Source organism: Camelus ferus, chromosome 8, assembly GCF_009834535.1.
Source record: "Camelus ferus isolate YT-003-E chromosome 8, BCGSAC_Cfer_1.0, whole genome shotgun sequence".
NCBI classification, from domain to species: Eukaryota; Metazoa; Chordata; class Mammalia; order Artiodactyla; family Camelidae; genus Camelus; species Camelus ferus.
The window spans coordinates 44,447,944-44,464,306 of NC_045703.1; the positions used below are offsets into that span (position 1 = coordinate 44,447,944).

The 16,363-nt window shown below is 34.4% G+C and overlaps 1 protein-coding gene across 2 annotated transcripts in view; it reads left to right on the top strand.

Annotated features, from left to right (window-relative positions):
* The window catches only part of LAMA2 (laminin subunit alpha 2), a 516,055-nt gene that overhangs the window by 119,980 nt on the left and 379,712 nt on the right, over window positions 1-16,363 (top strand). For both annotated transcript variants that reach the window (XM_032484891.1, XM_032484892.1), the window contains exon 3: window positions 2,059-2,171. In XM_032484891.1, coding sequence (XP_032340782.1) covers window positions 2,059-2,171 — 113 coding nt within the window. The remainder of the gene's footprint in view (window positions 1-2,058; window positions 2,172-16,363) is intronic.

Sequence of the window (16,363 nt, forward strand, 5' to 3'; positions counted from 1 at the left end):
TTGATTTTTATTTTCAAAATTTTTATTAAATGTAATTTGTCTCCAGTAAAGACTCAGAACCCTGCACATTTTGAACTGATACATAATTGATTTTATGTACCTGCATAATAATAGTTATAATATTAATTGTTGTAATGTTTCTTCTGGTAACCCTGGGAGTTGAGAGTTCCCATCCAAGATAATTTTACTAGTCCATGACAAAATGATAAAATGAGAACATTATAATTTTTTAATGAAAATATAATGAATACCTTTTAAAGAATTAGCCTATATTTTGATACTATGTTTTTTTTTTAATTTTTGTGGTGTTTCAATGTCCTCCATTTTATGAAACAATAGTGATGATGTATTAAATGGTAGCAAGAGTAGACTGGACTCTACTGTTACTTGGAGAAATAAAGAGCTGGAGCTCCTATATCAATTCCACAGATCTCTCTCACACACACTTTAAAAACATTTGTACTTTTTTCTGAATGTTAACATTCTGGGGACCTGTGCTGGGAGTGGATTTTGTTATCCTTACTTCAAGAATGACACAGAGTTTAAGTGAGTTGCCCACGGTCAGTTAAGTACTAAGTGGTGGATTCAGGTGGACTACTTAGCTCCTCATGCTCCAGCACTTCATCGTCCGGGTCTTATGCTCTTCCATCACCATTATCATTCAAACACCTGGCTAGATTTCTCCATTACCTAGGCAAATTGAGTCCATGATTATTCCTCATAGTGATATGTTTTGCTCATTATTTGAGATATTTCTTTAGTTTACAAAAAAAAAAAAAAAAGATTGTGCTCCAATCTAACAGGGTATTCTTAGTCCAGTCATTTGAAACATCTTCCTCAAAGAATTAGTGTTATAACAGTTCTCAAGACTGACACCCCAAAGCATACTTAATCCATAATGAACAGAAGAGTAGCAGGGAAGCTGACCTCCACTCTTTACATTTCTGTGGGCAAAAAGGCTGACTTTCAAAGGAGATGTTAGGAAGTTCAGTTCTCTTACTGCAGTCCCGGAAATAGGAACGTCTCCAATAATCTCTACTCCTGCCATCCTCATCCATGCATGAGCTGGGAGAGCCAGAACTTGTGTTCCTTTGGAAACAGAAAAAAAGATGTCAGACAAGAACCAATGATTGTGAATGAGAGCTTTGGCATTCCAGAGGTAATGATCGCTGCTGTGAGATGCATGGAGGAGATGAGGAATCTGTGAGTGTGGGAGATCATGAGAAGGAAGGAACTGTAAGACAGGACTGTGAGAGGAGATGGCAACGATTGTCCACATCTCTTATTTCTTTCTCTAGTCTCCCCTTGAGTTCTCACAGTAGGTCCTGTTCTCATCTGTCTGGAGTAGAGGCCAGGGAAGGTCCATGTTGTGTGGTTGGGATGGAATTTCACGTGCCATCCTCTCCTTGTTTGCCATTATTGTCCAGGCCCCTCCACCGAGCTCATGATTATGGGGATGGGCAAACACTGGATGGGAGATTTGGAGTATCTTTCATTATATTTTTAAATAGTGGCTTAAATAGAAGTTGGCTAGTTAAGGACTGTCTGCAAAAAGCCTACTAGGATGAATTTGACAGCATTTTATATTAAAACCAGATATGTATTGAGTCGCCCAAGTCTTGAATGTGTCAGAAGTGTAAATCTTCAAGTACCTTTCAGCCACAATTCAGGAGTTTATACCAGAACTGCCTCAAACAGTAGGGTTTTTGCTTCTTTGAATGACTGACACATCAATTAGATTTCAGTATTATTTCTTCATGCTTAATTTCTATAGTGATCTTTAAAGTTGCCCATTTTAGTTGATGGTCAGAGTGCTGAACAGCTTCTTCTCTTATATTCTGAAGTATTTAACCATTTCAAACTATCTTGTAAATGCTGTAAAAAGAGTCTACATTAAACAAATTCTGTTAAAAATATGAATTGCTGCCTCTTATTTTAATGTTTGACATTCACATCATGATGGCTTTAACTTAGTTTTAATTTTTATTTAAAAAAAACAGCTATAAATTCTTCATATGATTTTTTTTCTCCTTTCGCATGCTGCTGCTGATTCAATAGAGAGACACCCAATTACGAATGCTATTGATGGAAAGAACACTTGGTGGCAGAGTCCCAGTATTAAGAATGGAATCGAATACCATTATGTGACAATAACACTGGATTTACAGCAGGTAGAGTGCCTCTTTTTATTTTATTTTATTTTTTTCTTATTTTCCACTTTGAAATTTACCTTGGATTTGCTATTTGTGTAGTTAGTAATTCTTGGGTGAAAGCATACTCTTTCTTATCACCCTCCATTATTATCATGATACAGTGGTCAAAGGAGCCTATTCACTTAGTATTTTTTAATTTCAAAATATTTGGCATTTATTTCTAAAGCACAACTAAATGAATTCACATGAAGAGTTTGGAACTGAATTAGGAGCTAACTCTGTTTTGACTAGTTAATGATGAAAATATTGATCAACATTTTACATAAAGAAAAAAATAATAGTGCTCTTTTTAACTTCTAAAATTATAATAGTGCTGCCACTCTGCTCATGGTGTGTGTGCTAAAAGGTTCTTGGATAACAAGGCTCTTGTGTAAATTGCCTCTCATTACTGAGAATTGAGCAAGCTGTGACAGTTGATTCTTAAATTAAACCTGGGCCACTAAATGAGGTAACAAGCCTTGCAGTTGTATAAAATTGATGTTGGAAGTTGTTAGAGTTTGTGTTTACATAGGCCTTAGGTGCCTTCTACACTTAATTTCTTTCTTTCTGTTCACAATACTCAGGTCAGGCTTAATCAAGAATCACCATCACCCCCAATTCTTTAGGCTTGCAAATAAGATGGAATCTGGAAAAATGTTCCCATATTTTACTGTTATTCCAAATACAGAAGTTTATTTAATTGACTGAAGGCTGAGACCAGGAATGTTGAACTTAGAGGACTTCTTTACTTCAGCCTGTTCTCTCATGCTCTGGAATGAGGGGCTCTCAGCCACTCCTCCCTGGCCACGTGGAGACAGAGCAGCAAAGGAGTTTGGTGTTAGTGAAGAGGGAATGGCCAAGATAGTTAACAGATACTACACACTGTAGAGGTTGTGTTTCCACAGGTGATCACAGTGGAGGAGTACCAGCGAGTGGGGGTCAGTCACATTATCAGGAGGCCAGATAGACACCAGGCATTTCCCTACTGGATGCTGTTTGTCATCAACAAGAGTATAGTGTGCCACCATCGGGTTTTGGGTTCATTTTGGACAATGTGCACATATTCAGGAATTGCAAAGAACTGGTTAGTGGGTCTCACAGAAGATACTCTTTCCAACCATCTGGGACTCTTCAGGACCTGAGCAACAGGGTAACAGCAGGGACTCAGTGCTGCAGCCACATTGCCAACTGGCATGAATTTATTTCTTCCCCTACCAGCAGCTGAATGTCATTCTTGAGTTAACAATACTTCTGAGGAAGACTCAGAGCACAATCAGGGAGTGACAGGGCAAACTAGTATAGTACACTGATCAATTATGCTTTAAATCAACTAAGTCTTATGTATAAATTCTCTGAAAATTCTAGTCTCAGAATGGACTTCATCCCTCTCTTGATAAAGACAGTTTGGTCCTTTGCCAGTCACAGCAGTTGTCCCCCTTCATGTGATCATTGAAAGTTGGCTTTCCCAATCAGGAATGAGTCTGCTGTCTCTTGCCTTGGGTCATCTCCTAGGATAGGAAATCAGTAAGTAGTGATGGTTGAGTTTTCTGTTTTAATCTCCATCTATTCTTTTAGATAACACATGGAGCCCAGGGACTGAATCTTTAATATAGTTTTCACAAATCACTTATACTACTCTTTTGAACTCAACCACAATAGTGTTTATAGGCATACCTCATTTTATTGTGTTTTGCTTTATTGTGCTTCACAGATACTGCTTTTTTTTTCTAAGTTGAATGTTTGTGGCAATTCTGTATCCAGCAAGTCTGTTGGCGCCATTTTTCCAACTGCATTTGCTCACTTCATGCCTCTGTGTCACATTTTGGTAATTCTTATAATATTTCGAACTTTTCCATTATTATTGTATTTGTTATGATGACCTGTGATCAGTGAGCTTTGACATTACCATTATAATTGTTTTGGAGGTGCCACGAACCATGCCCACATAAGAAGGTGAACTTAATAATTGTTGTGTGTATTCTGACTGCTCACCAACTAGTCATTTCCGTATCTCTCTCCCTCTCCTTGGCCTTCTTATTCCCGGAGACACACAACATTGAAAGTATTAACCCGACAGTTAATAACCCTACAGTGGCCTCTAAGTATTGAAGTGAAAGGAAGAGTCACATGTCTCTCATTTAAAATCAAAAGGTAGAAATAATTAAGCTTAGTGAGAAAGGCATGTCAAAAGCCACGACAGGCCAAAACTAGACCTCTTGCACCAAACAGCCAAGTTGTGAATGTAAAGGAAAAATTTTTGAAGGAAAGTAAAAGTGCTGCTTCTCCAGTGAACATAGGAATGATAAGAAGCCGGAACAGCATTATTGCTGACATGGAGAAAGTTTTAGTGATCTGGATCGAAGATCAGACCAGCCACAACATTCCCTTAAACCAAAGCCTAATCCAGAGCTAGGCTCTAACTCTCTTCAATTCTACAAAGGCTGACAGAGGTGAGGACTCTACTGAAGAAAAGTATGAAGCCAGCAGGGATTGGTTCATAAGGTTTAAGGAAAGAAGCTGTCTTCATAGTATAAAAGTGCAAGGTGAAGCAGCAAGTGCTGATGCAGAACAGATGCGAGCTGCAGCAAGTTATCCGGAAGATCTAGCTAAGATTATTCATAAAGGTGGCAACACTAAACGCCAGATTTTCAGTGTAGATGAAACAGGCTTCTATTGGAAGAAGATGCCATCTAGGACTCTCATAGCTAGAGAGGAGGAGTCAATGCCTGGCTTCAAATCCTCAAGGGACAGGCTTACTTTCTTGTTAGGGTCTAATGCAGCTAATGACTTGAAGTTAAAGCCAATGCTCATTTATCACTCCAAAATGCTAGGGCCCTTAGAAATTATGCTAAATCTGCCTGTTTTCTGTAAATGGAACAACAAAGACTGGATGACAGCACATCTGTGTACGGTATGATTTACTGAATATTTTAAGCCCACTGTTGAGAACTATTGCTCAGGAAAAAAACAGGTTTGTTTTTTTTTTCTCAAAATATTACTGCTAATTGACAATGCACCTGGTCAACCAAGATCTCTGTTGGAGATGTGCAATAAGATTCATGTTGTTTGTGCCTGCTAACACAACATCCATTCTGTAGCCTATGGATCAAGGAGTAATTTGAACTTTTAAGTGTTATTATTTAAAAAATTCATTTTATAAGGCTAGGCAAAGTAAATTGAAAACCTGTAAAGGATTCATCATTCTAGATGCCATTAAGAATTCGTGATTCATGGAAAGAGGTCAAAATATCAACTTTAACGGGAGTTTGGAAGAAGTTGATTCCAACCCTCATGGGTAGGTTGGAGGAGTTCAAGCCTTTGGTGAAGGAAGTAACTGCAGATGAAGTGGAAATTGCAAGAGAACTAGAATTAGAAGTGAAAATGTGACTGGGTTGCTGCAGTCTCATGATAAAACTTGAACAGATGAGTTGTTGCTTTTTATGGATGAGCAAAGACAGTGGTTTCCTGAGATAGAATCCACTCTGGTGACAGTGCTGTAAAGACTGTTGAAATGACAACAAAGGATTTAGAATATTACATAAACTTAGTTGATAAAGAAGCAGCAGGTTTTGAAAGGATTGACTCTAATTTTGAAAGAAGTTCTGCAGTGTGTGAAATGCTACTGAACAACATTGCATGCTACAGACAAATCGTTCGTGAAAGAAAGAGTAAATCAATGCAGCAGAACTTTATTGTTATCCTATTTTAAGAAATCGCCACCGTTGTCCAGCCTTTAGTAACCACCATGCTGATCAGTCAGCAGCCATCAACTTTGAGGCAGGACCCTTCACCAGCAAAAACATTACGACTTGCTGAAGGCTCAGATGATTTATAGCATTTTTAACAATAAAATATTTTTAAAATTAAGGTATGTAGATTGTTTTTTTAAACACATGTTATTGCACACAGTACAGTGTAAACATAGCTTTTATATGCACTGGGAAGACAAAAACAATTCATGTGATTCTTTTTTGTGATATTCACTTTATTGCAGCGGGCTGGAATTGAACCTGTGATGTCTCTGGGGTACTCTTGGACTTGTTATCAAACATAGTAGCATTTTTTCCTTCTAATTTACAACTGTAAGATACAATCACACGTTTTTACTAAGTCATTTTTATTCAACATATGAATCATTATAAATTCCACAGATCAAAGAGTCCACCCAAAAACACACTGTTCAATGAAGCCATTTATATTTTCCCATTTGCTTTGCATCCCACTCATCCATTCCCACATGGTTTCTCAAGAGTTATGTGGATTTGTTTTCCTGGTCTATTTTCCTTGACTTTACTTTAATGGCCTTAAGATGAGTAAATGGTTAAGACATCTTTTATAGTTCATTATTCCTAACAAGTGATAGGAATCTGTTTATAATACTGGTTTTCCTGTCTCCAAAGTCTAGAATACACTTACCTGGAAGTGGTACAAGAATTTGTCCTTGTATGCTTCTGCATCTCAGGATGGTGCACCTATGTCTCTGTTCACTTCAGCCCTCTCTTACCTCCTGTGAGTCAACTTACCATGTGTTCAAGAGAAGGGAGAACACAATCTACAAAATAAAGTAAATCCTTATTTCTACTCAACTCAAGATTTTAATTTAGTCAATGATTTAATGATGCACAAAAGTTAAGCAGTTTTAGTAATCAGATTTTATAAGGAATTCCTTAGTCAGGAAGGGGCTTTAGACCTCTTATTTGGCCTCAGGCTTTGTAGTAACAAACTGTGGAACAGATTCTTAGAACCTATTCAATTAAGGAACAAAGCTGCAGAAAAGCATACTTCAATGCATTGACAACAGAGAAAATGTGAATATCCTTATTATTTTGTTTACTTCTCACAGTTAGCCTATAAGGCAACTAGTAGTATTTTCCCTTTGTAATAGTTGAAGAACACTGAGACTTAGAAAAGTTAAGTGACTTGGCCTTCTTAATAAAGTTTATTACGGGCAGGGCTGGAATTTCATCCTGAGTAGTCTGTATCTAGACCCCAAACTATACCAGTATTTCCTAAATGGATCTAGAGACCTAGCTTAGGGAGAATTTTTGGTATATAATTTCAAGGGGTCCATACATAGTTTGGGTTCAAGAAATACCATGCTATAATCCCCTGGCTTATGGGAGAATATAGCCAGTATCTGTTTTGTAGAAAACAAAGAGTAGATCTCTCATTTTATACTACATTTTAGTATGTCTCTAAAATGGCATAACTTCAGTCTTTTCCACCTACAGCATGAAGGATTAATAGGTTATTCATCATAATATGAGCTATTATTCACCTGGGGCAAGGGCAGCAGTTTTGTAATGATTAGGTAAATGTCACTGAATGTTTGTCATTGATTCACCAAGAGGTTTAACCATTTATTAGTTCTCCTTTTTGTTTTGAGACGCATGAATTTCAACAAGTGCCAGTTTTTTGTTGTTGATACATACTTGGCTCCTCTGTGAAATACTTTAATAAATTACTATTTTAAATAAATAGTCACGATTGAATTTCCTTGATTAAATCATTACAGGTTACACTGGGAAATTTCTTTTACATTTTAACATTCAAGATAAGTATGAGAAAAATATAACAATTATTGATAAGACAGTAGACCCTTATTTTATAAATAGATTGTTTTTAGATTATTATTACTAAGCGATTATTAACTTTTCCCAATTCTACTAATTACTCACAGCATATCTGGAGCAGATATTTTAATCATGATGTGCCTCCCAAGTTCTAGATTAGCAAAATAAATATTATAATATCATGGCAAGAAATTGAAATAACAATATAGCAATATAACAACGAATTCCATCTGGCAATTATAGCTATTTTAAGGTCCTGGTATGAGCATAAACACGTTGAGAAGCTTAGCTGTTACAGTGGTATGTATGCAAAAACTCAATATAATGGCAAAGAGAAATATACATCAATTTAAAAGACAATAATAGGGAATTAAAGGTTAATAGGATGTCCAAGATACTTCATTTTAGTCCCTTTCCAACCAGCTTTCACCACAACATGTCTTATGATATCTGATCTCATTTTATGACTTTTTAAATTTGGCCATTTCCTCGGTCCTGCTCTTTGATTTGTTTAGGAAGAAAGTTGATTGGCAAGTAAGATAAAGCACAGAGGGACAGCTCCTTAATAGACTTTTTAAAAATGTATATTGAGTTCATATGCATTCCTGGATAATCCAGGTACACCATGGAATTAGTTATGCTTATGGGTAAGAATCTCCTTTATCTCAATACATAAGTCCAATCTCTTCCTAATTTATCCCCCAAAACTAAAAATACATTTATCAGGAAAGATTGTCTTACAGCTACAGAGATCAAGTTCTACATGTTCTTGACCTAAATATTTTATTCATTGACCTTATAGAGACATATCTAGTGAGACTGATTAACTATTGTACATAAGAGTTATGTTTTGAAGGAGGTTGGGTTAATATTTCCATGCAAATATTACCATACTTTTGGAATCTATGTGAATAGCATAGAGCCATTTTTTTCTAAAGCCTTGAATCATTAATGTGATGATTAAACCTTTATATAATAATAAAGCATGAAATACATTGACATATCAATGTGTTCAGTTTTTTCATATATTCAATTTTATTTTGTTTAAATAAAGTAAAGGGTATCAAATTTTTAATTTCAAAAGAAGATTGTTATTCTTGCATATCATACTCTTTTCTCACACTCTCTTCTTACTCATTCCTATTGAAAGGATCTGTTGTTCTACAGCTTAGAGAGCATTATTAGCTCTACCTATTAAAGAATGGAAAAAATGAGATGTATACAATTATTACTTATTCAAAAGGTAGAAAGGACTGTAAATGATATCCCTATATTTAATATCTCATTATCTAAATAAGGAAGAAGACACACATGTGATATATTAAAAAGCCAGGCAAGATGTACATAGTTCTAGCTGAATATGGTTCTGTTAATCACAGTCTATTTGGTGCAAGGTTTTCTTCCTGGAGACAGATCTCTGTGAAGGATTTAGCCCTTGACATGGTGGTTAGATGTTTATTTCCCTATAGTCCCACTAGATTGCTAATTCTTGAAGCAGAATTCTGAGTTCTCTCTATCCATCATGGCACTTAGCATCTAGCAGGAACTCCGTAGATTTGATGAAAGAATGGTCTTCAAATAACTGAATTTTTTTTCTTGGTATTATTTGGTCACTGCTAAATTGATGAATATAGAACTAACTACAGAGGAAATTATAATCTTCATATTCAAAATGTCCTACACGGTACGTCTTGTTTAGTATAGCAGAATACAATTAAATTCACAGTTCTTTACCTGCTTTTTTTTTTTTTTAAAGATCATTGATTCAATGTCTCAAGTAGGATCTGTGGTTAATTAGAAAATGTATTCTCTCTCTAAATGAGTTTGTGCTGACCTTTTAATCACTAATAAAGGTGACAACCAGCTTTAGTGTCTATATTGTGCACAACATTAGTTCTAATTGTCTCTCCTTCTGTCTGCTTTCAGTACTGCACTCACATTGATCTTAGTACAAAATCAGATCTGAGACTCCTTCCACTAAAACTCTAATGGCACTCAGTAGGAGAAGCACAATTGCACACAAGGATTTACGGGATCTTTACCTCACCCCTTTTCATCTCTGGCCTCTTCTCCCCTCTTCAGTTGCCTGACTGACTGCTTCAGTGGGCCTTAAAGTCTTTTGCAGTTGCTGTCCCTGTCTCAGGGCCTTTGCACTTGCTGTTCCTACTGTCTGGAATAATTTTTCCCAATTTCCATATAGTCTGTTTCCTCATTTCCTTTGGGTTTGTATTCAAGTGTTACATTCTTAGCAAGGACCTCCCTGATAATCGTGATTAAAATGACAAGCCCCTCCCTACTTCCTAACCTATTCCCTGTTTTATTTTTTGCCATAAAACATGGCTATCTAGCTTACTACATATAGTTTACTACAGATCTTTCTCTACTTATGATGGGATCACATCCCAATAAACCTATCATAAATTGAAAGTACTGTAAGTCAAAAATGCATTTAATACATCTAACCTACCACACATCATAGCTTGGCTTAACCTACCTTAAACGTGCTCAGAACACTTACATTAGCCTACGGTTAGGCAAAATAATCTAACCCAAAGCCCACTTTATAATAAAGCGTTGAATATCTCACTAGTAATTTATTGAATACTAAACTGAAAATGAAAAACAGAATGGTTGTGTGGGTACAGAATGGTTGTAAGAGTGTAGGTTTTTCACCCTTGTGGTCCTGTGGCTGACTTGAAGCTCAGGCTCACTGCCCTGCCCAGTATCAAACCATATCGCAAGCCTGAAAAAGATCCAAATTCAAAATTGAAAGCAAACTGTTATAAGTCAGGAACCATCTGTATTTGTGTTGAATGTTCTTTACCTATCCTTTTTAAATATAGTTTTCATGAGAGTGGAGATATTTGTCTATTTTTATTTTTTGAATTGCCACATTCAAAGCTCTTAAAATAGTGCACAGCATATGAAGCACTCAATAAATTTATATTAAATGAATAAGTGATTGAATAACCAATGCAAAACATCAGTTCATAGTATAAGAATCTTATTAAAGCTGAAAATTAAACAAAGGAAGAAATAATCTTACTTCTTATGATAAAATAGGCTATGCATTTTTTAACCTCTTATTTTTCCTTTCAGTCTTAGGTTAAATAGCATGAAGTAGATTTTCTCACTAATCCTTTTACTAAGAATGTTCTAAACTTCAGTTGTATTTGTTACTCTTTTTGTTACTTTACCACATTTATAGCTTTATTTGGGAAAAGTAGATTTTAATCAGTTTAACTCTTTTATAACAGAGAAGTCTAGGACTAGAATTTTTTAATTGATATTTTATTATTTCTTTGTGGGGAAAAAAAGTATATGTGAAAAAGGGGGAAGGGACCACCAGGGTGCTGTTTAAACAAGAGGGTAGACAAAGGGTATTATATATTTTGATATAAATTACTGATAATCTAAATTTGAGCAAAATCATGAACATATAAACATTTTGGAGATGCAGATCCTATTTCAAATAGTGTCAACATGAATGCCCTGGAAAATGATTCTTGAAACCAGGGAATATGTGAAAGAATTGTTTATTTAAAAATAGAAATAATAATACATAAGGGAGAGATCTGTTAAAAATCTGTGGAAAAGATGTTAAAATTTTTAAAATTATACTAATTTTGTTATGCAAGTCTGAACAGGACTGCCTAAAATAGACTGAATGTGGGCAATTTTTCACAGCTGTCTGATGACTTCCACACAGGAAATACAACTGTATTTCATCATGTTGGTGGAATACTGTGTTTTCCCATTTTATTCTTAGAGCCTAAGTTTTTACTTATTATATGTATGTGATTATAATTATATGTATTTATATATTATATATATTTAAGTTATGCAATAACATATGTGTTTTACATGTTTTCATGTGTAGATAATACATGTTTCCAATGTGACCCTGAGTCTTAAATATACAAACATGGCAAGAATGAGGCTAATGAGAAAGGAGGAGATGTAATTTTGTTCAACTTCCATTTCCTGACTTATCACTTGATTTACTTTTGGTAAATTGTCCTACTTTTATACTCCTCATTTGGTCATACGTAAATTATAGTTAGTGTCACTACTTCTTTTTGAAGAAGATTATTAGAAGGCTAAAGTGATATATTATAGGCAAATAGCCAAGCACAATGCTACACAGTAGTTGATACTCGGTTAAGTAACAGTTCCTGGCCTTCTACATTGAAAATAATGCTGAATAGAGAATAAATGTGCTAGAGTTGTAATAAGAGTGATATAAAAAAGCAAAACAAAAGCTAGTTTAACAACAAAAACAGTTTAATTACTGGGATATTTGAAGGTTACCTACTAGTTTCACTTGGCATATAACTTTTAAAAAATTATGGATTCAATATATATTCAGTATTTTGTGAAAATTAATATCTATGTAGGGAAAGCCTAAAAAGTGTCACTTGGGCATTGAACTCTTTTTATTATAACTTCTGTATGATTTTGTTGTTATTATATCTTCCTGATTACTGAATTTTTAATCATTAAGAAGTAACCTTATTCATTACTATTATGCTCTTCGCTTAAATTTCTTTTCTGCCTGATATTATTTTATTTATATCAGCTTTATTTTGTTATCATTTGCATGCTTATTTTTCTGTTTATTAATTTCAACTTTTCTGCCACCTTCCATTTTACATATGTTTTTATACACAGCATATAGTTGAATTTTGATGTTTTAACTAGTGTGACAATGTTTATCTTTTAAAAAAACTTTTTTTGTGTTTGTGTACCTAATATTTTTATTGAAGCATGTATATGAAAAAGTTGGCAAATCATAAGTGAAAAGCTTGATGAATTTTCACAAAGTGAATCTACCTAAGTAAGTACTACCCAGATCAAGATAACCAGTAATGCAGAAATTACCCTCATGTTCTCTCCTAGCTGTTCTCTTCACTCTCTCTGTAAAGGTAACCAACATTCTAACTTCTATTCAACAGTGAAGCCCATTAGCCCCAAGTATTTTCTCTGTGGATAGGCTTTGAGTTATAGATCAATTTCTATAATAAATGTGGGATTCTTCAGAGTTTTTATTTCTTATTATGTCTGTTTAGTTGAGTTGGGCTTTTTAAGAAATCTATCCATTTCCCCTATATTTTCAAATATATTGACATGAAGTCAATGATATACCACTATTGGCTTTTTAATATATAAGTGGTCTGTATAATGTATAAATGATCTCTTTTGTTTTGTTTGTTTTGAATATTGTTGGTGCAATCTTCATTTTGGTTTTGGCATCTTTAATAATTTTTTTTATAATTTTGGTATTTTATCAATAGTCAATTTTTGACTTGGTTGATTTTCTCTATTGTTAGATAATTACATTGTATTTAATTCTGCTTTTATGTGTCTTGTCTTTTACTTCTAATTTTTTTGGGGGGATTTTAGTTTACTGTTTTTCTGTCGAATGGATACTTAGATGATTAATATTTCAGCCTTTGTTTTCTCCACATATATTTTAAGGGTACATATTTGCCTCTACATATGGCTTTAACTGCATATTACAGGTTTAATGTTGCACATTTCATTATCATTTTTTTAAAAGTATTTTCTGATTTTCATTATAATTTCCCATAATACATGGGTTATTTAGAAGTTAAGTGCTTCACTTTTAAACTATTGAGTGTTTTTATTATCTTTTCATTTTTGTTGTTGTTTTTCTCACTTAATTTAATTGTAGTCAGTTTATTTCCAGTTTTCTGAAATTCAATTTTTTGAGACTTGTTTTCACCCAACATACATTTCTACTGAGAAAGAATATGGGCTCTGTAGTCAGTAGTTGTAGTTTTATAAATGTATCAGTGACTTATGTAAGTTTTATTTATATATATTGAGGCTGTTTTATTAGGGGCATACAAATTTAGGATTTGTGCTATATTAACCATTCTTTCTATTGCTAGCAATAATTCTATCCTTAAGATTTACTTTTATAGTCTTGCTAGCTTCCTTTTTGTTAGTGTTTACATCATACAGCTTTTCCATTTATTTTGGTATCTTTATATTTAAGGATTATCTTTTGTGAGCAGTATGTAGTTGAGTTGTTTATTTAACCAATCTGACAGTCATTGTCTTTAAATTAGATATTTAATTATTTTCATTAAGTATTGCATTAAATACTACTGATATTTGAGTTGAAAGTGCTATGTTCCCATTTTTTAAATTTTATCTAATTTTTTGTTAAATTTTTCTTCTGATTTTGGTTTTTTGGATATTAAAGATTTTTCCGCATTTAATTATTCTTTGTCTCCTTTCATTAACTTGTGTTCTCTGCAGTCTTTTATTACCTGTTTTATTAATTACCTTAAATATTATAGCATGCATCCTTGATTTCAGAACTTGCTATAAATTGATAGTTTCATCACTTCCCAGACAAGGCAAAAGGCCTTATAACATTTTAACTCCATACTCTCCACCCCCACCACCCACTCTCCCTGACCCCAGTCAGATTTTGACTTATAGTTCTGATGTGTTTAATTTTATATGTATATTAAATTCCATAAGAAGTAATTATTATCATTATAAACAGGCACTATTCATTTAATTTTAAACACATTTAACTTTTTCAGTTCTCTTTCTTTATTCTTTTGTTAGTAGACTTCCCATTAGGTCATTTCCCTTCTGTCTTTTTTTTTTTTTTTCTTTGTTTTAAATGACAGTTTGCTGGTGACAAATTCTCTCAATTTTTTTTCTGAAAGCATTTATTTTCCCTTTATTTTTGAATCACATATTTCATTAGGAATAAAATTCTAATTTGAAAGCTATTTTCTTTCCACACTTTAATGATCTTATACCATTACTGCTTGGCTTTTATAATTTCTGTGGTGAAATCAGTGGAAGTTCTTTTTTTTTTTTTAACATTTTTTATTGATTTATAATCATTTTACAATGTTGTGTCAAATTCCAGTGTTCAGCACAATTTTTCAGTTATTCATGGACATATACACACTCATTGTCACATTTTTTTCTCTGTGAGTTATCATAACATTTTGTGTATATTTCCCTGTGCTATACAGTGTAGTCTATTCTACAATTTTGAAATCCCAGTCTATCCCTTCCCACCCTCCACCCCCCTGGTAACCACAAGTCTGTATTCTCTGTCTGTGAGTCTATTTCTGTCCTTTATTTACGCTTTGTTTTTGTTTGTTTGTTTGTTTTTGTTTTTGTTTTTGTTTTTTAGATTCCACATATGAGCGATCTCATATGGTATTTTTCTTTCTCTTTCTGGCTTACTTCACTTAGAATGACATTCTCCAGGAGCATCCATGTTGCTGCAAATGGCATTATGTTGTCGGTTTTTATGGCTGAGTAGTATTCCATTGTATAAATATACCACCACTTCTTTATCCAGTCACCTGTTGATGGACATTTAAGCTGTTTCCATGTTTTGGCTATTGTAAATAGTGCTGCTATGAACATTGGGGTGCAGGTGTCATCTTGAAGTAGATTTCCTTCTGGATACAAGCCCAGGAGTGGGATTCCTGGGTCATATGGTAAGTCTATTCCTAGTCTTTTGAGGAATCTCCACACTGTTTTCCATAGTGGCTGCACCAAACTGCATTCCCACCAGCAGTGTAGGAGGGTTCCCCTTTCTCCACAGCCTCTCCAGCATTTGTCATTTGTGGATTTTTGAATGACGGCCATTCTGACTGGTGTGAGGTGATACCTCATTGTAGTTTTGATTTGCATTTCTCTGATAATTAGTGATATTGAGCATTTTTTCATGTGCTTTTTGATCATTTGTATGTCTTCCTTGGAGAATTGCTTGTTTAGGTCTTCTGCCCATTTTTGGATTGGGTTGTTTATTTTTTTCTTATTGAGTCGTATGAGCTGCTTATATATTCTGGAGATCAAGCCTTTGTCGGTTTCACTTGCAAAAATTTTCTCCCATTCCGTAGGTTTTCTTCTTGTTTTATTTCTGGTTTCCTTTGCTGTGCAGAAGCTTGTAAGTTTCATTAGGTCCCATTTGTTTATTCTTGCTTTTATTTCTTCTAGGAGAAAATTTTTTAGATGTATGTCAGATAATGTTTGCCTATGTTTCCCTCTAGGAGGTTTATTGTATCTTGTCTTATGTTTAAGTCTTTAATCCATTTTGAGTTGATTTTTGTATATGGTGTAAGGGAGTGTTGTAGCTTCATTGTTTTACATGCTGCTGTCCAGTTTTCCCAACACCATTTGCTGAAGAGACTGTCTTTATTCCAATGTATATTCTTGCTTCCTTTGTCAAAGATGAGTTGACCAAAAGTTTGTGGGTTCATTACTGGGCTCTCTATTCTGTTCCATTGGTCTATATGTCTGTTTTGGTACCAATACCATGCTGTCTTGATGACTGTAGCTCTATAGTATTGTCTGAAGTCTGGGAGAGTTATTCCTCCAGCCTCTTTCTTTCTCTTCAGTAATGCTTTGGCAATTCTAGGTCTTTGATGGTTCCATATGAATTTTATTATGATTTGTTCTAGTTCTGTGAAATATGTCCTGGGTAATTGGATAGGGATTGCATTAAATCTGTAGATTGCCTTGGGCAGTGTGACCATTTTAACAATATTGATTCTTCCAATCCAAGAGCATGGAGTATCTTTCCATTTT